The sequence below is a fragment of the Sceloporus occidentalis genome, unplaced genomic scaffold (genome assembly GCF_023333645.1).
Source record: "Sceloporus occidentalis isolate IW3139 unplaced genomic scaffold, rSceOcc1.0.p SCAF_154, whole genome shotgun sequence".
NCBI classification, from domain to species: Eukaryota; Metazoa; Chordata; class Lepidosauria; order Squamata; family Phrynosomatidae; genus Sceloporus; species Sceloporus occidentalis.
The window spans coordinates 1,424,814-1,452,813 of NW_028317134.1; the positions used below are offsets into that span (position 1 = coordinate 1,424,814).

General features: G+C 42.9%; 1 protein-coding gene across 1 annotated transcript; it reads left to right on the forward strand.

Annotated features, from left to right (window-relative positions):
* The first annotated feature begins 49 nt into the window (after positions 1-49).
* On the forward strand, positions 50-27,989 carry LOC149280548 (ficolin-2-like). Its single transcript, XM_089500402.1, has 7 exons — positions 50-110; positions 207-320; positions 1,272-1,310; positions 25,885-26,012; positions 26,648-26,777; positions 26,994-27,128; positions 27,748-27,989. The coding sequence occupies exons 1-7, from the start codon at positions 50-52 to the stop codon at positions 27,987-27,989; spliced, it is 849 nt and encodes a 282-aa protein (XP_089356528.1).
* Positions 27,990-28,000: the final 11 nt, after the last annotated feature.

Below are 28,000 nucleotides of genomic sequence, written 5' to 3' on the forward strand. Positions count from 1 at the left end.
TGATAGGAGTGTGATTGCTAACAGCAATCACAGCGAGCACAGTCCCATCATGCCTAGGTACCAGCATTTTGGTCCAGCATATCATGCTGCAGCACCCGATCTGCCGCAGAGTATGTGGCACTTGCCCAACGTGCCGGATGGCTAGTACTAGTTAATGTCACGTTCTTCCGTCTCACATCTCTGACTAGTAACTCTTATATCCTCAGACGTGAAGATATTGGGCGTTGGGGACTCTGACAAGCTGGCTATTCTCAGAGGATGTCCCGGCTTCCCTGGATCTCCTGGTCAAAAGGGAGAAGCCGGTTTGTCGGGAGAGCGAGGTGAGTGCGGAGCACAGCCGTATTTTCACTGCATTATTGTAGAATTCCCACTAAATTACCCATAATTTAATTACTAACGAAGGCATACAGGAAAGTAGCGATGATATAAATATATTTTAAATTGCTATTTTTTTTTATTTTAGGGCTTAAAGGATCTGTATGTTAACCTGGCAAAGTTGGACCCCCAGGGCCAAAAGGTTTGTTCGCCGCTTATGTACATTTAAAAAAATTGTGTTTTATCGGCAGATGTACATTTTAGGGAGATGCTGGGAAAACGAGCTGGAATTGATTCATTTGAAAGATATTTAACCCCTTAATGATAAAGCCCGTACATGTACAGGCTCAAAATGCATTGTTTTCAATGGATTTAGGGACCGCCCATTGTCCCTAAGGGGTTAAAAGCTAGCCGTGTATTCACTAGATGGAGCCTGGGAGAGAGTTTCTCTGACCTCGCTATGCATCAGGAAGGGCAACTCCAGCGATCATCTCCTGCGGGAAAGGATCAGCTGGCCCTGTGTAATGTATAAGTTATCTTAGTGTTTTAACTATGCATTAAGTATGGTCCTTATGGGTTTTCGGACCCAGATGGGCTATTTCTGTATTATGGCGCAGAAAGTATTATGGCGCGTTTCGTCACATTATTTCTGCCGCATACCGGGGGCTCCAAATTTTTAGTTACAAACAGAAATAAATAAAATTCTGATTGTCCAATCGGGACAACAGCATCAACATGGTAAATTTCTTCAAACAAAGGCAAAAAAACGCCTACGCTTTTTATGCACGCTTCGTACAAATCTGTTTCAGAAGGGGTAACGTCCTCAGCGGGATCTCCTTGGTTATGGACTCCTGATTCTGGAATGGAGCGGTTCAGCCGTTACATTCATCTATATTCGTTATAAATGGGAAACCTCTTCTGCTTTAATAATCTCTGGTGCTTTTCTTTGCCAACAGGAGACAAAGGAGATTCTGGAACATCTGAGCCATTGTATGGTAAGTAGGTTAGAAACCAATAAATAAATATGCCGGATTCAGCCGGCACAGACTTTGCCCCTCGCGCTGCGCTCCTCGTCTGAATGGCCCCCGGGTGCACTCCTTGGCTCGGCTCTGTGGCCACGTGAGAGCTGTGATGGAGATCTGCGCTGCAATGGAGTTTCAGCTCCCTGGGTTGGTCAGGGGAGATCAGAGGTGATCAGGGGATCTCCTCAACCAGTCCTTGATCCCCACTGCCCACCAAACTGGGGCATCTACCCTGAACATTGGCTTTAAATCGGCATCGTCCCGCAGAAAAGGGACTCTTTTCACCAGTGGTAAAACATTTTTTGGTAGAGATCATGTTAGGGAATAGATTGTAAGCTTACAAGAGCAGGACCCCTTCTCCTTCCGTACCAGAAAAACTAAAGCGGCAGATGTAGCAAGGTTTCAGTTTCTCGTCCAAGGTACGGAGGAAGCGAATGTCTCATTGATAAAAGAAAGGTCAGGGCTGTTGGAAAGTAATTCTGGAGTGATTCTAGATAAATGTGCTTAAGGCTGCGTAGACATATGATTTTTTTTTTAATAATGTTTTTGTCATTGACACAATTCTTGGGCATACCCACGCATTAATTGTGCCACTATTACCCCACCGACCCTATTGTTCTCTCTACCCACTACTCTCCATACTCCACCTTTCCTGCCATTTACTTAGCTTCTTGTTTTTCCTGAATATTTCTTCTCTTCATCCTCTTCTCCCTTAAATAATAATAATAATTATACTAATTTTATAATACCTTTGTGTGGCTGAAGTCCCACCCCCTCCTATACAGGCCCCACCCACTCAATGTTCTGTCCACCCCACCCTAGAGGTACCTGGTCTAGTCCTGTTTATAAATTGCACCAAATTTTTCATTTATTATACAAAAGCACACAGAATGACGATTATTACAGCTACGGGTAAATTTAACTGCCCCTCGTCATCTTGTTTTCATTGAAGTTTATTGGAAATCCTTATTCTGTACATTCCGTCACAAGAATTTTAGTATTTCCCAGTAAGCCAGGGATATGGAGCGATAATGCACGTAGACAGATGGAGGTATTTGCAGTCTGTTTAATGCCCCCCCCATGTTCTCTCCCTCAGAACGCAGTGCGACACAACCTCAGCCTCCATAAATGTTTTGTGAGAGTGGAGAACATAAGGGGCGCCGTGTGGATGGTCGACGAGTTGGAATTCCAGAGGAAGAGAGGAGCGAGAAGTTCCCGCTGAGCAACAACGTGGCTGCCCCTCTTTAAAACTTCAGCACAGGGTCTCCTTGTGTTCAAACCTCCCCCCCATATATAACCAATAATTCTCCCACCTGGCAGTAAAGTCTCGCTGGCCTTGTATCCATGTCTACACCTCAATACAGAGCTAATTGAGCGCTTGGAATGTGAATCTCCGAGTCTTTCTTTCCGCTGTCCGACATGTGCTCAGGATTTACAGCCGTTATAAAAACGTAGAAAACGTTTGCCGTTACACATGACAAAATGTGGTTTTCTGGGGAAAAGCACACATCTACCAAGCAAATCCAGTAAAACATCCAGATTTACTGTAAGCAAGCGGTCGCAGAGTGGACCTGTAGAAGTCTGCCCGCAGCGGCCGGGTTCCCACGGAGTTGGGACAGAGCTAGTGCTTACGTGAATAAGAGAAGAATTCAACACTTTTAAAACTAATTAGTGTTAGAAACATCACTTTTAGTAACACTGAATGTCCCATCCCAAAAATAATATAATAAAATAATCAGGTAAACCGTTGTTCTGTTCTGAATTTTTGCCTCAAATGTCACATATTTATATATAGGTGTGTGTGTGGGGGGTTATCTTATTTTCTGTGATCCTATTTAGGATTATAGCCAATGTTTCCAAAACATGCTTTGGAACATAGAATTGGGATTATTGAAATTCTGAGATTTCATTAAAGATGAGAAAAGTAATTACTAATTAGAAATGATGTTGCTAAAAGGATAACAAATTAATATATATATATATATATATACTGTATATATTGATTATATATATTAGTCACCCCTAAACTGCTAAAAACCACCATAGTTCTATTTTTACCAAAAGTAAAAGAATCTAGAATATTTTGAAATAGTATAGATTATTCCAGGGAAGCCAACAGCAAACGTGGAGAGCCATCCTCACTAGACTTGATTGTGATTTCATGCTGAATTCTACCGTTTCGTCCGAATAATGAACGAACAAATGCAACATTGGACGGGAGAAACTAAAGACGAATGTGGCTGCGTCAGGGAAGGGTGGCACTTTAATTGTGGCTGGGGTATCATGAGACTGTGGTCTTGGTAAATGTGAAAGGATCATAAGCCGGCCGAGCCTGTCCTGGAGCAGCTATTTGCAACGAAGCACTGAATTTGCCCATAAAAATTACCCCTGACCTTTTCCGCTGATGTTAATGACTTTTGGAGATCTCGTCGTCTCTGATAAAATAATGTCTCCATTGGGGACGGTGACAGGTGCAGCCGCAGCCATCGCTTTAAGTTTTTAGAACGATGAAGAAAATGAATTTCCGGGGTACAATTAACTCTGTTCTGCAGAGCTGCTTCTCGTCTCGTTTTGTCGTTAACCGACTTTTTTCAGCAATTGTCCCCAGACTTTTTAATTAAATAAAATTCCTGCTCTGCTGAGTTCTTCTAGGAAGACTCAGAGGTAGACGTGCTGGGAAAAGGTAACATATTAAACAAAAGAAATATGCGAGCTTTTACGCCCATGCAGCCTCGGGGGTAACGGTGCGTTAATCCTCTGACAGTCCTGCTACTAAACAGTCCTGGAGGAATTGTTTAATAGCTACTATATCATGATGGAGTAGATGTTCCAAGGTCCATTCTAGCCACCAAATGGTGTAGGTGGCCTTCAGAATCCTCTTAATGCACAAGTAGACCGTTTGACACTGGTGATGATGACATCATTTTGTTATTATTTATTAACGGGCATGCACAATGTTTTTGGTATCTGATCAGACTCTTCTCAGTCCTCCATAGTATTGGTGGGCCGGTTGGGGAGATCGGTGATCTCCCTTTTTAACCGGCTAGCATAAGCTTGGTGCAACAGGAGCCTCAGTCATCGCCCAAGAGGCTACATTGTGTCCGTTAAAGAAGAAATGTGCCTAAGGCTTCCTGGGCGACGAATTCAGTTAATTTATCCCATATTGTAAACACACAAAAAAGGCAAAAGATTGGCAACCGTGAGATCTAACTATTGTTGAAATACAAAATGATGGTTCTAGGTTTTAGTAAATGAAATATATAATGGATCAGTCAACTTCAGCCAACAACCAAGACAATATATATCTACGTATATATATATATATATATATATATATATATATATATATACTGTAAATGAACCAACTAAATACAGTGCAATTAATGCGTTATCCTAACATTTCATGAGACGGATAATAAAAGGACGTTGCCCAAGTCTCGTCTTTCCCCATCAGGTGCCAACTTGATTGAGATGCTGCACTGTAGGTTGTAATCAATGAAGTGGATCGCTGGGATTAATTAAGTGCTTCCGCGCTGTGGATTTGCTCAGATCAGGTCACTAAATCCAATGGCCTGTACTTTACTAAATGAAATGTTAGATTTTATAGTGGTATTTTGCTAGCGCTAACCAGTGTCGGTTTAAAAACAGGGAAGACAGTACAGTTTCATGAAATTCTTTTGTTCTGTGTAATCAGGAATGTTTCGGGTAACTCTGGACCGGCTCGCTGTTCCTGCTTTGCTACTAAATGCTGCATTTTCACAAAACACAAAGAGTTAAATACAGTTACCAATAGGAAACAGAATTAAGAATAACCTGTGTATAAAAGAATTCTTTCAATGGGACATCTCATTTTTTTTCATGAGTGTAGAAATGAGACAGTAGCTATGTGGGTTTTATAGGTTTTATAAAGGGGGGTAGGGAGGGAGTGGGTGGGTAGATCGTGAGAAGGGGGGGGTAGGGAGGGAGAGGGTAGATCGTGAGAAGGGGGGGTAGGGATGGAGAGGGTAGATCGTGAGAAGGGGGGGTAGGGAGGGAGAGGGTAGATCGTGAGAAGGGGGGGTAGGGAGGGAGAGGGTAGATCGAGAGAAGGGGGGGCTATGGAGGGAGAGGGTAGCTCGTGAGAAGGGGGGTAGGGAGGGAGAGGGTAGATCGTGAGAAGGGGGGGTAGGGAGGGAGAGGGTAGATCATGAGAAGGGGGGGTTAGGGAGGGAGAGGGGAGATCGTGAGAAGGGGTGTAGAGAGGGAGAGGGTAGATTGTGAGAAGGGAAGTAGGGAGGGAGAGGGGAGATAGTGAGAAAGGGATAGATGGGTTGGGGGTGGGGGGGGCCTTAATAGATTCTCGCACCGGGGCCCTGAGGTTTCAAGTTACGCCCCTGATTTGGAGAGTAAATCTTATTCTTTAACCTCGAAAACAAGGAGGAATTTTATTAGTTCACAAGCATGCTAATTAAAACTCTTTGTAAAGCAACTTTTTTTCTTTGCATTGCATCAGAGAAGAGGAAGTCAAGATAGCGGAGGTAGCAGTGGTGGTAGAGGAAGCAGAGGAAGAAGATAGACAGAAGTAAGCCAAGTTTAAGGACTAAAAATAGAGCATTAGTAAAAGTACAAGAATAAAGGAAAGGAAAGAGGGCAATAGAGGTTGTTGGCTAATACTGAAGGTAAATACGTAAATAAGGTAGGAGAAATTAGACTGAAACACGCCCATTTAAAGGGCAAATGGGCAGGGAGCGGGGTGCATCAAGACCCCGCTCCCGAGACCCGGAGGAACCGGTAGGTACTTCAACTGGAGATCTCCAGGTCAAACACAGAGAGTTCCCAGGTATGCCTATTTGATATATATATAAAAAAAAAAAAAAGATTTTCTGCGCATAATCTCCTGCACAAAGATGGACTTCAGGTTGACCTCTGTTGTGCCATTATAACCATTAATATTAAGTCTTTTGTTTCTATTGCAGAATCTTCTGCTGCCACAAGTAAAGAAGAAAAACACTTGTATTATCTCTGCTTGTTAAATATTTTATTTTAATTGTATGAACGAGTATACCAATAATAAAGTTTAATCTAATTTTTCATGCAGTATTGAACTTCTCTTTTTGCTTAACAATTTGTTACGTGTAACCTGGTCCAGGATCTTATGCAGCAAGGGACTTGTATTAAACGGCTACCAGGATTCTGTTGCCCAGGCATGGGGTTTTTCATGTCATCTTAAGGTAATCGTCCACCACACTCATGGGGCAACAGAAGAGGTCTAAATGAAAGGCAACCTTGAATATAATTTCTGTAATATTTTGAACCAAAATGTAGTCTTACATAGAAATATGGTAACATGTAAACCGCTTCTTAAAGGCAGAAAAAAGTCCAGTGCAATTATAAAATATAGTATTTTTATTATATACACTTCTTCACAAACCTATTTACAAACAAAAAAACACAGGTGTTTGATATAGTTAATACCGTATTTGCTCGATTATAAGACGACCCCCCAAATCTGAATATTAATTTAAGAAAAAAAAGAAAAAGCCTGAATATAAGACGACCCTATAGGAAAAAAAGTTTTACCGGTAAATGTTAATTCATGTAAACTATTTTTTTTAATAAAAGCTATGATTACGAAAAATATTTTGGTTTTATTTCCTTCTATTTTCCAACCTGCCCTCCAGTTATGCACATCTGCCCCAGAAATGCCTTATACCCCCTATATGCCACTGTGCCCCATGATATGCCTTTTAACCCTCTAAATGCCACTGTGCCCCCTGATATGCCTTTTGACCCCCTATGTGCCACTCTGCCTCCAGAAATGCCTTATACCCCTATATGCCACTCTGGTATTTAGAGGGTTAAAAGGCATATTATCGGAAAGAGTGGCATATAGGGAGGTTTAAGGCATTTCAGGAGGCAGAGTGGCGTATAGAGGGTTAAAAAGGCATTTCTGGAGGCAGAGTGGCATTGAGGGGGTTAAAAGGCATTTCACAGAGCACTCTGCCTCCAGAAATGCCTTATGCCCCCCCGTTTAACACTCCCCCTCCCTCCTCCAAACTTACCGGTACTTAAGTCCTCTGTCATGTAGCCGGGGCAGCGTGTAGATGTCTATGCGATTCGCGTAAACAACTTCCGCTGCAGCCGGAAGGAAGTGTGGCTAGCAGCGGGGGTTGTCTGCGTCCATCGTGCAGACCTTCCCCGACTGTCAGAGAGAATTTGCCGCACCGGTGCGGGGAACATCTACACGCTGCCCCAGCTGCACACCGGCAGGGCCGGACTGGGACTGAAAAGCAGCCCTGGAAAAATTTGGAGACCAGCCCCATATAGTTTATCTCACGGTGAAGCTCTTATACCCACACGCACCCCTTATACACACCCGAGTCACAGTATGTGCCATTCTTTTTATCTCATTATTTGTATTAAAATGCCAGAAAGCAAAAGTGTTAAAAGGCCCTAATAAATGAAATACATTATACATAATGGGATCAAAACATTTACTACTGCGAACATTTTTAGATGAAAGAGTTCCATTTTATTCAGTGGAACAAAACACTGATCACATTATTCTTCACGGTATTCTGGTAAGAAACTTTTATTTCTTTATTAATTCATGTAGACTATGTTTTTCCATATTTAATAAAAGCTATGATTGAGACATGTTTGGTTTTTATTTCCTTTCATTTGACAACCTACCCCCGAGTTATGCACCTCTGCCCCCAGGCTTGCCACTCTGCCCCCCTGATATGCCTTCTAACCCCCTATATGCCACTCTGCCTCCAGAAATGCCTTATACCCCCTATATGCCACTCTGCCATATAGGGGGTTAAAAGGCATATCATGGGACATAGTGGCATATAGTGGGTATAAGGCATTCCTGGAGGCAGAGTGGCATGAAGGGGGTTAAAAGGCATATCATGGGGCACTCTGCCTCCAGAAAAGCCATATGCCCCCCTATATGCCACTCTGCCTCCCTGATATGCTTTATACCCTCCTATATGCCACTCTGCCCCATAATATGCGTTTTAATCCCCTATATGCCACTCTGCCTCCAGAAATGCCTTTTACTCCCTATGTCACTCTGCCTCCAGAAATGCCTTATACCCCCCATATGCCACTCTCCCTCCCTGATATGCCTCAACCCTCCTATATGCCCCTCTGCCCCGTGATATGCCTTTTAACCCCCTTTTTGCCACTCCACCTCCAGATATGCCTTTTGACCCCCTATATGTCACTCTGCATCCAGAAATGCCTTATACCCCTATATGCCACTCTGTCCCATGATATGCTTTCTAACCCCCTATATGCCACTCTACCATATAGGGGGTTAAAAGGCATATCATGGGACAGAGTGGTATATAGGGGGGTATAAGGCATTTCTGGAGGCAGAGTGGCATAAAGGGGGTTAAAAGGCATATCATGGGGCACTCTGCCTCCAGAAAAGCCTTATACCCCCCTATATGCCACTCTGCCTCCCTGATATGCCTCAACCCTCCTATATGCCACTCTGTCCCATGATATGCCTTCTAACCCCCTATATGCCACTCTGCCATATAGGAGGTTAAAAGGCATATCATGGGACATTTTTGTTTACTTTATATGGCAAGCCGATCCAGCTTGCCATATTAAATAAAAAATAATATATGCCACTCTGTCCCATGATATGCCTTCTAACCCCCTATATGCCACTCTGCCATATAGGGGGTTAAAAGGCATTTCTGGAGGCAGAGTGGCATGAAGGGGGTTAAAAGGCATATCATGGGGCACTCTGCCTCCAGAAAAGCCTTATGCCCCCTATATGCCACTCTGCCTCCTCGATATGCTTTATACCCTCCTATATGCTCCTCTGCCCCATGATATACCTTTTAACCCCCTTTATGCCACTCTGCCTCCAGATATGCCTTTTGACCCCCTATATGTCACTCTGCATCCAGAAATGCCTTATACCCCTATATGCAACTCTGGCATATAGGGGGTTAAAAGGCATATCATGGGACAGAGTGGCATATAGGGGGGGTATAAGGCATTTCTGGAGGCAGAGTGGCATATAGGGGGACACACTTACATACACACACATGCCGATTTTTTTTGTTTTTAACAAATACAAAAAACATTATACAGTACAAAAAATACATTATTTTACTCACCTTCTACTTCTCTTGACTTCCTGGTAGCTGCACACTGTTCTCCTCTATGCTGACAGGATGCCACTGACCTGACATCCGGTGCTGCAGCAGTCTGAGTGCGAGGGGGCGGAGCTTCCACCTCACGCTGCTCCCATCACTATGCAGCCATCAGACTGCTGGGAATGTAATCTAAACAGCCGGTGCGTGCTGATGCCGCCGGCCGGAGCTACCTTAACACTTTTTTTTTATTTATATGGTAAGCTGGATCGGCTTGCCATATAAAGTAAAAAAAAAGTATTGAAGCAGAGGCGGCCGGCGGCATCAGCACGCACCGGCCGTTCAGATTACATTCCCAGCAATCTGATGGCCGCATAGTGATGGGAGCAGCGTGAGGGGTGAAAGGTCAGTGCGAGGGGGCGGAGCTTTCACCCCTCACGCTGCTCCCATCACTAGACGGCCATCGCACACGGCTGCTGGGTGCCGATGCCGGCCGGCCGCATCAGCACCCAGCGGCCGCTTTGATTAGATTTCGGGCAGCCTGGGGGGCAATTGCCCCCCCTGCCCAGCCCACCCCTGGCACCGAGGGAGGCGTTCAATGCCATTTGCAGCCGCTCAGCAGCTGTCTTCATGGTTAGTCTGCCGGCCGCCCAGCCCACGGACCTTCCGGCCCACCGGGAAATTTCCCGGTATCCCGGTGGGCCAGTCCGGCCCTGCACACAGGGGACTCAGAAGTACCGGTAAGTGGGGCGGGGGGGGAAGACAGGAGGATCCAGGACCCCTGCAGCTGCGGGGGATCTGGATCTTAGTTGTCTCATAGTCAGACCTATTTGAGGTCTGATTATAAGACGAGGGGTATTTTTCAGAGCATTTGCTCTGAAAAAAACCTCGTCTTATAATCGAGAAAATACAGTATATACATTTGTAGGTTGGTTCTGTATATTAAACTTCATCATACGCTACTTGACAAGCAAACACAGCTTGTGAGTTTATCGACCTAATGTATACAATTGAAACATAAATGCCTCGGTTTTCTTTCAGGTTAATATTCTCCTGTATCTTATGCTTTGTGATAAGACAGAAACGGATAGACCATGGACGAAAGGTATTGTGTAAGGAAGCAATATTGATAAATACAAAGCGAAATGTCTGTGTAAAGGCAGGATGATTTGAGAGGCTTGAAGACTGTGATTACATAACAGGAGTCCTATAAAGAGACACTCTACTCGATAAAGAGTCCTCTAAAACAACAATACATGCAATATGGTGTCCCTATTCAGAGAGACATCTATTCAAAATGTTTTATCCCTAAAGGTGATATTCCACATATGGTGCTGAGTACAGGCAACACCTTGGAAGCTTCCAAGAAAAAAAGTGATGTAACGTGAAATCATGTAAGCGGAGTATAACTTTTCCATAGTAACAAATTATATCAATGAGGTTACATTCTAGGCTACATATGCAGGTTTCTTATAGAACTGACCATACTAATGAAAAGGCAGTATAAACCTCAGCAGCCATGATGTTACTTTAGATTAAGTCTAAACGAGAGGCATTACCCGTGAATAAATCTATATATATATATATGTATAATATGTGTGTGCCTGTATGAGCATTCCTGTGCACGTGTATGTGTGATCATGGATGTTAACTTGTAGGTGTGTGTGATCATGGATGTGTACTTGTGTGTGAAAGCATGGATGTGTTCTTGTGTGTGTGCGTGTATGTGAGCATAGATGTATACTTGTGTGTGCGAGCATGGATGAGTAATTGCGTAAGTGGGGTGAGATGGAGTGTGTGTCAGTGAGTATGAGTAAGTGTCTGTAATTTGTGTAAGTGTGTTTACATATGTTGGAAGGGAGGGTAAGGGGAAGGCACAGACTAGTTGTTGCAGTTGGGGGGCCTGCACCAGTGCCCCGTGGTTTCTAGTTATGCCCCTGGGAAGGCCCTTTCCTATCCCAGTTTGACTGTGCCCAGTGCACAAAGCAAGGTCCATAAAAATGGGTTTAGTGTGGAAGAAGTTGACTGACCCGCACAAAGCCCTGACCTCAACCCCATCAAACACCTTTGGGATGAACTGGAATGGAGATTGTGAGTCTGTCCTTCTCGTCCAACATCAGTGCCTGACCTCACAAACGCTCTACTGGATAAATGGGCAGAAATTCCAACAGAAACTCTCCAAAATCTTGTGGAAAGCCTTCCCATAAGAGAAGAAGCTGTTATAGCTGCAAAGGAGAGTCCAACTACATATTAATGTCTATGTATTTAGAATGCGATGTCATAAAAATCCCTGTTGGTGTAATGGTCATGTGTCCCAATACTTTTGTCCATATAGTGTATATCCAAGAATGTAATGTAAGTATCACCAAGATGTTATTATTCAATTGTTTTCCATATAGCAAGGCTTTTATAAAGAGGGTATGAAAAACAACCAGTACTAGAATCTTACAAAGGGTATGATAAAGATTTTTATCACTATCCCTGGAAGCTTTAGTCTGATTTACTGATACATTTAATGCCATTACAGAGTTTTTGATTTGCGTTCCTGGGTAACTGGAGTAATGCACTGTAGACACAAATGTGTCAAAATGCGTTATTTTAAACTACCTATGAAGCAGATTTTTTTATTTTTTTTGACATACAGTATGTTTGCAACTTTTAGTACATTTGCTTAGTTTAGAGCTACACGTTGAGTACAAGAACATCACAGTATCCACCAGGAATTTACAAGTGATTATCTGATGTTCAACTGATCCCTGCAAACATGCTTAAAAAGATACTCTCAATCCGCTTGTTTTACATAGAGAGAAGTATGAATTCAGAGTTGGTTTATCTTAACAATCAGCTAAAACTCGACTAAGCACAGTGACTTCAAATGGCCATTCCTTCTTTATCAAATAAAACTTCAGTGTTACATGTTACACACATCTTTAAGTTAGCTATATTGGCAATGAGAGTTTATTTTCTGAATAATAAATTATGTCTTGTTCTTAGCAAATACATTAATATAAACATTTATATTGAAATGGGTCACTAACGTGGACTTTGTTTTAGGTATCACACAGGCTTTTAGTTCACCTGCAAACATGAGAATTGGGGCAGAAGATTGGCCTGGATTTTGAAAACATACCAGCAACTACATGCAACCAACAAAATGGTAGAAAGCTATGCGAGTCTGGGTCCAAGATTCCAACATGGATCACATGTTGGATAGTATGTGAATAGTGTAGAACTTAAGGGGACATTTTACTAAAAATAGTAATATGCTACTTGTACTTATTGCCCTATAACTTGCAAAAATACAAAAACATTGGGTATTTCTAAACTCAGGGCAAATTTTAAAATCTATTTAGCAGGTATTTTCATTAGTTCTTGTAGTAAAAAGCATTTTCAATTTTTACTATATATATATTTTTAATACATTATATGATATGATCAAAATAATGGACTCTTATATTTTCTTGTCCTGAACCCCCCCAATATATAATGTGAGTGGTTACAGTACATGAGAAAAACGAAAATCATAGCTAAGCAGCCATTGTCGTGAAGGTTACTTTAATATGCCTTCATCAAAACTAAAATGCAATAGAGCACTTATATGACCTAGAAGTTGTAGCCCTGTTGCTGCAGCTTCCCTCCTCGTCTGTGGTCACTGTTTGCCACTGATTCACTCAAATCAATGGGAATGCTTATCGTGCTTGTGCATGGGGGTCTGAATAGACCCTCTCCTGCAGTGTTCACCGATCCAGTGCTAGAGCTGACTTGTTGTAAGTATATCACATGTAGGGAGATGTGTTCAGCTCAGGGCTGGGGCAAGGGTTTTAGCCACCTTAGGCAAAACCTCATTTTGTTGCCGCCTCGTGGGCAGACTCATGTGAGCCCATCGTACACATGAACCGCCACCCCCTCCTGCGTTGATGGCGCCTATGTTTCCAGTCCTTCTCCGTTACAAAATGGAAGAGCTGGAGCTTGGAGTATTTATAAATATAAATAAGAAGACAGACGCCTCTTTGATCCTCCCCTTTCTCATTATCTCTCCCATTTGTTTATCTCTTGCTTTTCTCCCTATCTCTCCTTCTCTTTCTCTCCGTTTTCACATCTCCCATCTATATACATCTCTTCCTCTTTCTCCACTTCCTCTTTCTGTATACCTCACCCTTTGTCCACATCTCTCTCCCCCTTTCAGTTTATCTCTCCTGCTCTCTCTTCTCCCCTTTATCTCTCTTCCTCTTTAACAACTGGATCCTTTCTATGTGACTTGTATTAGTTGTCTATGTACCCCCTTCTGTAAATGTGTTCTAGCTCCCTTTAAGAAGTAGACCTAGGCCTGGACTGGTCATCTGGCATACGAGGCAAATTCCCGGAGGGCCACTGGTTTACAAAGCCACACACTCACCATTCTGTGCAATAGGAAGTTTTTATGGGTGTTTTTTTTGATCCAGTTAATTTGGGGAGATATAGTCAGTAAAAGCTGGAGTCTGTGACCTTAGCAAAGGCAAGATGGCCAAAATCATGACTAAAGCCCCAAATTTCCTTTTAGCATCACTTTAACAATACAAATCCCTGATTTGTGACACTTGAAATAATCTCACCAATAGAATGAGATTAGGATACCCCCGGGGCATACATTTCTCTGACACTTTACACTTACACACAGGAAGAACACATGCATTGCAGGGGAGTTGTTATGTATTGACCAATCATACAAAAATAACTCCAGAGCTGAACAGTGCAGCCAATGGCAGCTAAGATTTTATTTGTACCCAGGAAGAGAACCTCGTATGTGCGCTGCGCTTGTCATCGTTCAGCCCGTGCTGCGAAGAAGGGGAGAGATGCGATGTGTCAGGCGGTAGGAAGGCTGGCACGTATATGGCAGGAAGCGACTTTTCTGCCCACTTTGGAAATAGTTGTGTTGATATGTGGAAATCTATAACCCTATACTGGGCGGTCTGGACTCCTCTTGCAGGTAACGCTTGAGGGCAGAAGGGTATTTACATACAATTTTAGCAAGCTTTATTGCCTATATATATATCCGCACAACATACATGTATATCACACAGCAAAGAGTTCTAATGCTGTCCCTAAGCCGTGCAATAAGCTTAATGTAGTCATTTTACTCATGGAGTTGGATTATGACATCAGATTTGCGATTCAGTTTATGAATATCACTTGTTTAAATGGTTCTTTGTCCTTCGCACAGGCGTTGGGGTGGCTGTGACTCCTCTTACAAAGAGTACGCAGAAGTACTCAAGTGTCAACATGAATCGGAACACACATGACAACATCTCCACAACTGACTTCAAAGGCCCGGTGCATGTAACTTATGTTACAGAGAAGGAGAAACCACGCTCGGAGATTCCCATCAGTAGGATGAAGCTATCCAGAGATGCTCTTCTCTATATTTCTCTGATAACCTGTATGAACCTTCCCGATGACATTGATTCAGAAGAAACTCTTTAAAGATGACAATGCATCAACATGATTCTAAGCTCCGTTCCTAGAGTCCTGACTTGGTATGGCCACTTTCACGTTACCATGAAACCACCAAACTGTTTAAGGACACTGGGACGGCGTGCACTGTATATATGTCTAGAGGAACTCAAATTATCCGGTACCTAGTTACCACTTACCACGTCTTACCATGTCGAAAACATAGTAAACATAATGAATTATATCATTAATTAGAGAGAAAAAAAAACAATTGAAAAAAGTGAAATAAGTGCATTGATATTCAATAAATGAATAAGAAAGAGTTGAATTAAGAGTTCACACTAGAAAACTTGTTCAAGGCTCCACAATATAATAATATCTCCATTTGTCGGGCTTTTGTATTGGACCCACTTGCCAGATAAAATTGAAGATCTGTAACCAATGTGATGAAAACCAGGAATACATCGCTCATAACGGGATTCAGATTGAATTAAAAAAAAATTCATTAAGTATATTTTGAAGAAGCCAGGTGTTGTATCTTTAAAACAATATAAACATGTTGTCAGTTCCATTGTACAGTTGTGTCTATGTTAAGTATCCATCGTGTATTTAAAATATTTGAAATAAAATTAAAAGTGTAGCAAAGTCTTGGTATTGTTCTTACTGAGCTCCACAAGCAAAATGGACACTTAACTGCATACGTTGTATGATTTCTATTGAAAGGTGTATGTTTGGACATCAGAGGTCTCTCCTACAGAAGAAATGGTGACGAAAAGACCTCTGAGGTCTAGAAAGCTTATGTGCTTATAGCATGGACCAGGTTAAAAAAGTATAAAGATCAGTGGGTGCAGGGTTATGTAGCAAGAAGGAAAAATAGGAAACTAGAAATGTATGTACCTTTGGTATCCAGGTAGATAATTCCGATACCAGCCCGGAGTTGTTTAATTTTTTTTTATATATATATGACACCCCAGCCTAAAAAGCTTCCATCCACCAATTGGTGTACCCAAAACAAAAGTGCTCTGTGAAGACATGTAGAGTATGTTCTCTCCTCCATACACAATGAAAGTTTGGTGCTGGTACATGTCAGAGGTAAGGGTGATGCACAGTTCCCAAAACCACAGTGCATTATCAATAACAATAAAACGTGGTGGGGTATACCTTTCTGATCAAAGTCAACATCCCTACCTAGTGTTAGGCAAGACCACAACATGGTATACAAAAGTTGTGATCTACCTGACCCAAGTTTCCGTGTTTAATACATAGGTACTTTAAGATAAATTTGGAACTGGAAAGAATTACACTTTTCTACAGTTCCAGCTAAAGATTTTGAGAAACATCCTCTGATCCAAAGACAAAAATGGCATTTTCCTTGTACAATCCCCCCACCAAACGCACAAAAAGTCTGCTATAAAAAAAGGTATTAGGACAGACTCCTTAGGTACCACTGCCCTTCCTGTCCCTCTCTACCAGGTCTCTGTATCATACAAAAATAGGGAATTGGAAATGTTCAATAATATATATATATATCGTTCTGCTTTTGCTTTAACAGTAGGATTGCAATGACATCCTGGAGTGTTTTGATTCTGTTTTAGTTATGTTTATTTTTTATTAATACTTCTGTATTTTTGTAATACTGTATTTTCTGACACGATCACAGTATGTTGATCTCCTCTCCGTATCTGGTCTTGTTCACTGTTCATTCTAGAGTCTTTCGGAACCTGGTATGCTTACCGATTTGTTTTAGCGGACCGTTGTTTTACTGTGCAAACGTGGGAGGTGTCTCTCATTCCTCTTATGTACACACTATAACTTGTCTTTACGCATACCTTGAATAAATGGAGATTTGAATTGAGATAAAAAAAAACAAAAAAACCGTAGGATTGCTGCAACTTAGTAAAACAAGATGAAAATGTAGGGTATTTTGATGGCACATGACCTATATAAAAACTCTACGCAGCTATCAAAAAGTTTGTTCCAGACAAGTTAAAAAAAAAAAAAAATAATGTAAAAAAACCTATGCATGTAGGGTATTTCCATAATCTAAAAAACACATACTGGATTTCTCTGCCATAACTCATAACCTGTGCCAAAAAAATTCTAAAAAACACAGAAGCGTTGGTGAAAAAAAATTCAACAAAGTATTTCTATAGCTAATTTCGGCAGTGATTGGTGGCCAAATGTCTGCTTGGACTGTGTCCTGAAACCACTAGTGACATATCCTAGATTGGGTGGTGTTCATGGCTTCTTTGTTTAAAATTTCCAGTTACAAACCCAACATACTAAATGTAAAAAAAAACAGTTCCAAAACAGCAATATACACCTTATAAGCCCAATTAAAATGCTCGAAATGCATATACAATCTGGACACCTGAATTGTTGTTGGGGGTATGTTCTGTCAATTTAACTGATTTAGTGAGGGTTTAGATATATATGAAAAATATGGGGTTTTAGTATTTTGTATAACATTACTCATTCTAAATGTTTAACTATGATGTGTGTGAAGATGTAAGTGACGTCTAAACATGAGACGCACTGATGCAAATTTGTAACCTTTTAAATTCATACATTGTCCTTTTTGTACACCTGTGCATTGGTGTTTTTTAATAAAGCATGAAATACCTGGCAAAGGGCCCTGAGGAAGCCAGCCCTGCAGCTCTTTAGCATACACACTGGTTGGGCCGAACCATTGGTCTGGATAAACTCCATTCATTTTTGTTATTACATATGGTTACACCTACTTTTAGTCAATAGTATAAAAAACACAACAACAGAAACTGATGGTAATTTAATTTATTTATTATTAATTACAAAATTAATAGTCCAATTAATTAGGCCTGAAAGCAACCTCGAGACTCACGAAGAGTCACCTTTCAGCACGCAGGAGAGGAAAAACCACCTAAGGGTGGAAACCTCTGGGGAACCATGGCTTGAAAGATTGTCCTTCCCTCTGGACACTAAGAGGTTAACTGTGTATTTATACCTGTAGAAAAGAAAAGGCAAAACGTAATTGACAACACGGAAGCACAAAGCTTCGGTGGATGATTATGCCTCCACCGCAAGCTCTTTCCCTTTAATAGACTGCCTTAACATCATCAGTTCAATATAAACGGACATCGCATTAAAAATAGACATCGCATTAAACATGGACATAGCATTAAACATGGACAGAGTATTACACATGGGAGTAGCGTTAAACATGGAGATAATGATACACATGGACATAGCATTACACATAGAGATAACATTAAACATGGACATTGCATTACACAATGACATAGCATTAAGCATGGACATAGCATTAAGCATGGACATAGCATTAAGCATGGACATAGCATTTGTCATGGAGCTGTCTAGTCCGACCGACTACCTCCGCTGTCTTGTGCTCCCTTAGCCTGGGACAACACACTTTCCCCGGTTCCCCAGTCACTAGCCGAGACTCAGTGTAGGGTAAAACCAAACGAAGACTGATTTATTTCGGACACACAAGGCTGGATATATCCATCAAAACACACATTTACATAAAATAAGATATTGGGACACAAACTGCCCCCCTTAATCTGCCTCCCAGAGACAACAGGGGCAGTAACGAGATTAACAATACAATGGGGGGCGGGGGACTGATTTATACAACATTAAACTGAAACAATGGCAGTCACTCCCTGGTTGCAGATCCTGGCTGTATGCTGGAGATAATCCCCTCAGACAGTGATGAGATGATACTGCTGGGGGTAGCCACAAAAGTCTTTACAAACCCAGGGCCCATAGTCAACAGGGAGGAGGCTGGCAGTTAGGCCTCTCCAGTGGTCCCAGTGATTGAGGGTTCCGTCACAATTCTCCCCCCTCCAAATTGGACTGACACAGGAGGAAACCCCAAACGGGTTGACTCCGTAGTCAGTCAGTTCATTTGGCCCATCAATGCCCTCCCAAAATTGTTGCTCCTGTTGCTGCTGGGGAGATGGGCCGGCTGCGCCATCTTCCGGGTACCGCTGGGGAGTTATGTCTCCTGCATCCCCTCCCTGGTGCTCCTGCTGCCGTTGAGGAGGGAGGTCAGGTTCCTCCTGTCCCGGAATTAGGTTCTGCCGCTGGGGAGATGGACCGGCTGTTCCACCTCCCTGCTTCTGCTGCTGAGGCGGGTCGGCCGCTGTATCTCCCTGAATTCCTGCAGCTTTGGTGTGTGCTGGGCAGAGGCCAGCGATGCCCTGCCCTGTTGCCAGCGCTTCAGCTGGGGTTAGGGCATCTTCTGAATCCGCCACTCCGCTGTACTTCCGAAGTCCGGATCCTGAAGACTATCCCATAATAATCCTGGGCCACCAAAGTCATAGCCCTCTGGAGAACATTCTTCTCTGTATACCACTGCAGAGCCCTATAGTAATTTTCCAGCTCTACCTCCTGTTGGACCAGCTTGTCCAATTCGGATACCCATTGCTCCTGGGGTTGCTGTCCCAGGAATGACATGCGTAGTTCCCGCTGGTCTCTAATCTTTTGTTCGGAGCTTGGAAGACACTGACCCCGGCATATAACAGCCCTCTGCCATAGTGACTGTCGAACCAGTTGCCTCAGATTCTGGTATTGTTCTGTAGGCAGAGTAGTGGTGTAGCAAGAGAGGATGACCCACAGCAGCCCCTGGTAAAGCTTGTTCACAGATCTCCAGGTCTTCATTTCTGATTATATTGCCATTAGAGGTAATAACACAATCAAAGGAAAGGTTATCTGTGGTGCAATCATAGGCCAAATTAGGACTGGATGCTGAAGAAGTTGATGAGAAGGTATGATTCAGTGCTTTCTCTTTCCATGTACCAGGGGTCACATAGCTGCCCTGTACCCAGGGCACTACTGGGGGCAGGGGGGTAGTACCAGAACTGCACTGGTTCAAAACAGGAGAAGCAGACTTGGTATGGGAAGCACTGATGGAAGGCCCCTTCCTCCTCAGAGATGGAATAGGGTCATGAATCTTTGCTATCAGTCCAGAGGAGATATTAGGGGCTATGGTAGTCTATGGTGCATCACACTTTGCTGAGGTAAGAGTGATAGGAGTTGCAATCATGGCTGAACAGAAAGCAATAGGAAGTTCATCCATATGGGAGCAACCCACACTGCCACAGACTGTAGAATCACAGAAGCTGCATTCCATCACAGAACAGTCATCAGGCTTCACCTGGACATCCACTGGAGTTTGAGAAGCATCAGGAATCACCAGGGGTGGTATATACTCCATGGGTTCACTGTCCTGGGGAATAAAGCTACTTCCCCTTTTAGGAGAGCTCTGTGCTTGTGACGTAGACTGTTCAATCAGTACAGAGGGTTTGGGAGGTTTCAGAGGACATTGGGTGATCCAGTGTCCCTTTTTGCCACAGTAAAAGCAAGCCTCATCATCACGCCTTTGTTGCAATTCGGTTGTGGTAAGGGGTTCACGTTTCCTAGAAGATTCCTTTTTCATACTGGTAACAGGCTTGTTGGATTTCTCAGGTGATCGTAACAGATGTAGGTGAATGGTCTTCATGGGGACGCAAAGCAGGGAGTCTGCTTGGAAGGACGCAAAGCAGGGAGTCCGCTTGATCAGGACACACAGCAGGGAGTCCGCCTGATCAGGACACACAGCAGGGAGTCCGCCTGATCAGGACACACAGCAGGGAGTCCGCTTGATCAGGACACGCAGCAGGGAGTCCGCTTGATCAGGACACGCAGCAGGGAGTCCGCTTGATCAGGACACGCAGCAGGGAGTCCGCTTGATCAGGACACGCAGCAGGGAGTCCGCTTGATCAGGACACGCAGCAGGGAGTCCGCTTGATCAGGACACGCAGCAGGGAGTCCGCTTGATCAGGACACGCAGCAGGGAGTCCGCTTGATCAGGACACACAGCAGGGAGTCCGCTTGATCAGGACACAAAGCAGGGAGTCCGCTTGATCAGGACACAAAGCAGGGAACCAGGAACAGTACAGGTGCCGAGCCACAGCAGGAAGATCCATAGACTTCAATACAAAGGCCCTGACTGAAGTGCAGGGCAGGTTCATAAAGGCAGGGTAATCACAGGTAACAAGGCCCAGCTGGATGTATTGGCTAGGGCTCAACCCAGGTAACAAGGCACACCTGAGTTCTGAGTGCTCCAGAGGGCAGCCACTAGTGGTAGCAGATTTAAACACCACAGGTATAAAAAAAGCCATGGTTCAGGCAGCGAAAAAGTGGTTCCTGACAATAGCATTAAACATGGACATAGCATTGCACATAGAGATAACATTAAACATGGAGATAACATTAAACATTGACACTGCCTTATACATGGATAAAGCATTAAACATGGACATAGCATTTGTGACAGGGAGATGCTTAGTGTGGCATTTGGGTACAGGTGCTATCCAGATTGTAAATATGGGTCCCTGGGGTGGAGCAATTGGAGAGCAGGGTGGGCCAATGCTCCGTTTCCCCATGCTGTGGAAATTCCATGCCGAGTTTTCCAGGAGGCAAGAAATCTGCAGGATCCGGTCCGGGATTCCTATGGGGCCGGCATCAGGCACAGGTGCTGGACATGAAAAGCCCCTGGAGCTGAACACTCAGAGAGACTGTTGGGGGAAGAGGTAGTTCCCTGTGCTCCTAGGGCAAGGAGAGGCCCTGAAGAAGACAATCCCTGAGCCAAGTGAGGCAATACCTGCCTGGACGTTTTGTGTGTTGTCTGGGGGAGGTTTTCCAGAGCCTGGCGTAGCTGGGTCTGGCTGGGAGGTTGAGGTAGTGGGTGATTAGGCTGGTCAGTCTGGACCAGCATAGTTCAGTTAGAGAGGGCTCCAATTGGGAGCTAGGTTTTCTTTTGCAGGTTTCACAGATATGCAATACTTTTATCCAGCAAAAAGAAACTTCATGTCCTGATCATCAATAAGTCGTCGCAAACACATCAAGGCCATCCTCCATAAGCATATGTATTTCAGCCAGCAATACACAAGGGCACATACCATGCAACAGTCAAACAGTGGTTTTGGGGGATTAAGCGGTTAAAAATAAGGCGTGTTTTTTTTTGTTTTTTTTTTTTGGTTCCTGCTTTCTGCCCACAGACCATAGCAGTGCTTTGCCCGCATCCTCCACCATATGTGACAAACCCTATAGCATGAGGGCCATACATGTCACTTTTAGGGGTCCTAAGCACAGTCCTCTAGGGCAATTAGAGCCAGGAACAGCAGCTCATTTTTTTTTTGTTGGTTCCTGCTTTCTGCCCACAGACCATAGCAGTGCTTTGCCCGCATCCTCCACCATATGTGACAAACCCTATAGCATGAGGGCCATACATGTCACTTTTAGGGGTCCTAAGCACAGTCCTCTAGGGCAATTAGAGCCAGGAACAGCAGCTCATTTTTTTTTGTTGGTTCCTGCTTTCTGCCCACAGACCATAGCAGTGCTTTGCCCGCATCCTCCACCATATGTGACAAACCCTATAGCATGAGGGCCATACATGTCACTTTTAGGGGTCCTAAGCACAGTCCTCTAGGGCAATTAGAGCCAGGAACAGCAGCTCATTTTTTTTTTTGTTATTTTTTTTTTGTTTTTTTTTTCTCCTTATTTTAACCGCTTAAACCCCAAAAACCGCTGTTTGACTGTTGCACGGTATGTGCCCTTGTGTATTGCTGGCTGAAATACATATGCTTAGGGAGGATGGCCTTGATGTGTTTGTGACGACTTATTGATGATCCGGACGTGAAGTTTCTTTTTGCTGGATAAAAGTATTGCATATCTGTGAAACCTGCAAAAGAAAACCTAGCTCCCTATTGGAGCCCTCTCTAACTGAACTATGCTGGTCCAGACTGACCAGCCTAATCACCCACTACCTCAACCTCCCAGCCAGACCCAGCTACGCCAGGCTCTGGAAAACCTCCCCCAGACAACACACAGAACGTCCAGGCAGGTATTGCCTCACTTGGCTCAGGGACTGTCTTCTTCAGGGCCTCTCGTTGCCCTGGGAGCACAGGGAACTTCCTCTTCCCCCAACAGTCTCTCTGAGTATCAAGCTCCAGGGGTTTTTAATGTCCAGCTCCTGTGCCTGATGCCGGCCCCATTGGAATCCCGGACCGGATCCTGCAGATTTCTTGCCTCCTGGAAAACTCGGCATGGCATTTCCACAGCATGGGGAAACGGAGCATTGGCCCACCCTGCTCTCCAATTGCTCCACCCCAGGGACCCATATTTACGATCTGGATAGCACCTGTACCCAAATGCCACACTAAGCATCTCCCTGGGGTTTACACTGTCACACATTACACATAGAGATAACATTAAATATGGACATAGCATTAAACATGGACATAACACTACTCATTGAGATAGCATTAAACATGGAGATAACATGCAACACATCGGAAAGGATTTTATTTTGAAATATAACTATTTCTGGTGTGAACACCAGTTTTACCGCCATTCATGCGGGACAGCCATGGGTGCCAGGCTCGTGCCGAGTTACGCCAACCTTTTCGTAGCCGAATGGGAAGCAGAACAGATATGGCACAACAATCCATTTGAAGCAGACCTGGTGCTGTGGAAGAGATATATATCGATTATGTGTTAATTATATGGAGGGGAACACTGGATAAATTACATCAATTTATAGAATACATCAACTAGAACCAATACAACCTAAAATTTACTTTCAACATACTAAAGCAAAGTGTTGAATTCTTGGATGTGGAACTATTCACAGAAGGCAATGCTCCAGAAATTATAAAAATGCTACCGATGCCAATGGTTTCATTGATTACACAAGCTGTCATTACCCAGCATGGTTAGATAACATCCCCACGGCACAGATGATGAGAATAAGGAGGAACTGTACACGGGACCAGGACTTTATTAAACACACCACAGATGTTAAAAGTAAATTTAGGGAGAAACACTATCCAATAGAGTTATTAGCGAGAAGTCAACAGAAAGTGGAACAAATGGATAGATCTCATCTACTAAAAGGAAAGCCCAAACATAATATGAACAAGAAAGATTTAAGTTTTTCATTCATTAAGGAATATAATACTAAGGCTCACCACATTAAAAAGATATTGCGGAAACACTGGCATGTCCTGAAGAGCGATGACATTTTAGGTCCCCTCTTACTGGAAAAACCTCAAATCATATACAAAAAAACACAAATAATTTGAAAAACATTTTCCTCCCAACAAAGAAAACAGAAATTAATTTTAATACCTTTCTGGGCAAGAAACCCATTGGTTTTTTCCCATGCGGTAGGTGCAAGATGTGCACCTACCTACCAAGGAAAACGAACAGTTTTATCAGTAATAGGACAGGGACTACATACGAAATTAAGAAATTCATCACCTGCACCACCAAATTTGTAATTTATTTATTACAATGTCCATGTGGTGCACAGTATGGGGGAAGAACAATCAGACCACTTAAAGGAAGAATTTAGGAACATCTTGGGAACATTAAGAATTCAAGCATTAAACACGGTGTCCCGCGATACTGTAATTCATGTCCTGTTTTCTCAATTAATCAATTTTGAATCATGGGAATAGACATTGTATATGTATTATATGTATTATACATAATTCCAATATTTCGTATTTTGTATTATTGTTTGGCACTTTTCCACCCTTATTGCTCTCTTTTCCCTGGATTCATATAGACATTTATGTATAAACAAAACCCATAGTATGTTTAGTTATAGTTCATATATCCACGTTTAATGTTTTCTCATTCATGCAATCAAATCCTTAAACGTTTACATCCTATAGCGTTTATACTACCTTCATGTTAATCCGTCTTCAAATGTCATTGCTTACCATCTGCACTTCACAGCACAGCAGGACACTAGGACCCGATGCAACACCAAGAAAAGAGACAGCCCTACGGAGAAGGAGAAGCCGTTTCTATGGGGACGCGTATAAACAGAATGACGCCAGTACGCACATCCAGCCTCCAATACGTCTTCACGTATTGTGGAATGACGTAACAGCGACACCTAGTGTACATGTGCGTACAACACGTCCTCATGTTCTGGGAAACAACGTTGCAACCGCCATCTAGCGTACATGGAAGAAAATACAACGAATTAACACATAAAAAGAGTGGAAGAAGCGATCAAATACTTTTTTCCTGAGGAAGCCATTAAAGCCGAAACGCGTTGAGGAAAGACTTTTTATTTCACTTAATCGTTTGAATTTTACAGAGTTATATTTTATATATCTTAAAGTACTTTTTTAAAATTTAAATAAAAGGGATATTCCCATAATAAATCTATATTTTTAAATATAAGCAGCAGTTGTTTATTCTCTGGGGGTGGTTTTCCCGCTCCCTGGCTGGAAGAAGTTGCCGCACTGTATCACAGCGTTCGGGGGATTGGACCTGAAATTCCACGACATTTGGAGAAGGGATCCTGGACACCGTGGGCTTCCCCTACCCCCCCTCCCTGAGTGCACCTTGCACATAATTGTATGTGCATTGGATTCCGTGAGTGCAACCATTTACTACCTTTTTCACGAGCTGCTATGAGACGGGAATGAGAAACAGACACAAATCTTCAGCACTGTTGTGAGTGCAACTAACGCAATATAATTAACACCGTATCGTCTGAACGGTCTACACTATTGTTGTTTCGTTTGTTTTTCTTACATGAGCGCCCCCTATTGAAATTGAACCTATACTTTACAACACCTGGAGAGAGTTGTTTTTAAGGAGGCAGCTGTGAGAAAACAAAAGGGAAGTATTTTTAGAGATTTCCTTATTTAGCACACACTATTTTTGGGACACACCGGTTCTCCTCACAATCTTTTTACTAAAGCACACACACCCAGGCACTCACACTAACACAACCAGACAATCAGAGTGTTTTAATGCCCGTTCATTGGATCCGTTTTATCGTTATTTTATTGTTTATTGGATGAATCCACGTAACGTACTTATTACCTCTGTATTCTAGATTCTTCCTGTTATACAGCAAACTCACCGTTATTATTGCTTACTTATTGGGTTTGAATCCAAATAAATGCAACTATTTGACGTATTGTGTTTTTAATTCTCGCTTTTAGCTCCGAGGAACTGTAAGGAGGTTCTAGATCAGGGAAGCGTTCTAAGCGACTGGTACGCAATATACCCGGATGGCAAACGGCCCCTGAAGGTGTTGTGTGATATGCACACCGACGGCGGAGGCTGGATCGTAAGTGCTCAGCAGGGAAGATGAAATATGTAGAAAATATCTTTACAATATATATTCCATTTACCGTTTGATCCAATGCTCTTCATTCATAAAAATCTCACAATGGTATATAATCAGTACGAAAATTTAACGTATTTAATAAATATAATATTATAATGTAATATATATTAATAAATATATTCTATTTAATATATGAAGTGTGTCAAATATCATATAGATATAAAATATATTTGTATAATAAATCGTCAATATGTGACCCCCCAAAAACACAATTGTGATGTAAAAAAAAAAAAAAAAAAAAGGAAAGTGATAAAAGCCAAGAAATAGTTATACTTATATCTTTATGTCCATCCTTCTTTGAAGATAGACAATTCCCTCTAGGAATATATGTATATATAGGGGAGAAAAATGTTTTAGCACAAAAATAAAAAAAAAATAATAAATCTGGTTCTACAATGGTCATTGTCGGTGATTAAAAAAAAATTTTTTCATGACAGTTTTCAAGATACTTGGGGGAAAAAATAATTAAAGTAAAAAAATATATACCGTATTGCTTTTCCGGTTGGCATGTTAATGAATGTATTTATAAACGGGGGATGTCTGATCTCAGTGTTTTGTTTTTTTATTTTGTGCAGGTTTTCCAGAGACGGTGGGACAGCTCGGTGGATTTTTTCGGGGACTGGAATTCCTATAAGATGGGGTTTGGCAGCACTTTGAACGAGTTTTGGTTGGGAAATGATAATCTTCATATGCTGACCTCATCAGGTGATCTTTTTACATAAAATTTTAGGCCTATGATTTCTTCTGTACATCTCGTTTTTGGCACCTGAAGCGTTCTGTACATTTCCCGGTCTCTCCCGTTTAACGGATAGATGTCGGCTCAATTACCTATTCACAGACAAAATATGCTTTAATATACATCAGTTATATTTTTTTTAGTAGCTTATTTTAACACGGCTCCCGTTTCCACCTTTTTTTCAGGCACGTGGGAATTACGCATCGACCTACAGGACTTTGAAGCGAAAAAATATTTTGCCAAATACGCGTCTTTCAAAATTTTAGGAGAGTCTGAACATTACAAGTTGCTATTAGGAGCTTACACCACGGGTAACGCAGGTACGGCACGGCCCTGTATAACACCACGGGTAACGCAGGTACGGCACGGCCCTGTGTAACACCACGGGTAACGCAGGTACGGCACGGCCCTGTATAACACCACGGGTAACGCAGGTACGGCACGGCCCTGTATAACACCACGGGTAACGCAGGTACGCCACGGCCCGGTATAACACCATGGGTAACGCAGGTACAGCATGGCCCGGTATAACACCACGGGTAACGCAGGTACGCCACAGCCCGTATAACACCATGGCCCGGTATAACACCATGGGCAACGCAGGAACGCTACGGCCCGGTATAACACCATGGGTAACGCAGGCATCGCCCGGCCCAGCGCTACAGGTAACGCAGGTACGCCACGGCCAGGCATTTAAGGACATGCGCTGCCATAAAGCAGGTCGCACCTTAATTCAAACACTTGCTTTAGGTAAATATCATGATCTCCTACAATGGCGACCTTCAAGTGGGTGTCTCCATCGCTGTAGGAGAATAAATGATGCGCTGCATCTGTTTTACGGGAATCCCTCATGTATCTTGCCCAAGATCATTGATCTCCGGATGATGATATTCTTTGGTTCCAGCACCTGGTTAAATGGTTTTGTTTTACCTGCTTTAGGAAACTCCCTGGATGTTCATGCCGACATGCCCTTCTCCACCAAGGACAGAGATTCCAGTCCAGGCAAACGTGCGAATACGTATTACGGAGGCTGGTGGTATAACAGCTGCCATCACTCAAACCTGAACGGACGGTATCTGCAGGGGCAGCACAGCAGCTACACCCACGGCATCGACTGGGTACAAGCTAAAGGCTTTCATTACTCATTCAAATATTCAGAAATGAAGGCTAGGCCCGTATAACGCAGGAGGAG

Bases quoted from the DNA above. Each gene is read 5' to 3' on its own strand.
- LOC149280548 (XM_089500402.1), top strand. From the start codon at position 50: ATGCCTAGGTACCAGCATTTTGGTCCAGCATATCATGCTGCAGCACCC. The intron at 111-206 runs GTATGTGGCACT...TTATATCCTCAG, and splicing joins AGCACCCGATCTGCCGCAGA to ACGTGAAGATATTGGGCGTT. The intron at 1,311-25,884 runs GTAAGTAGGTTA...TCTCGCTTTTAG, and splicing joins AACATCTGAGCCATTGTATG to CTCCGAGGAACTGTAAGGAG.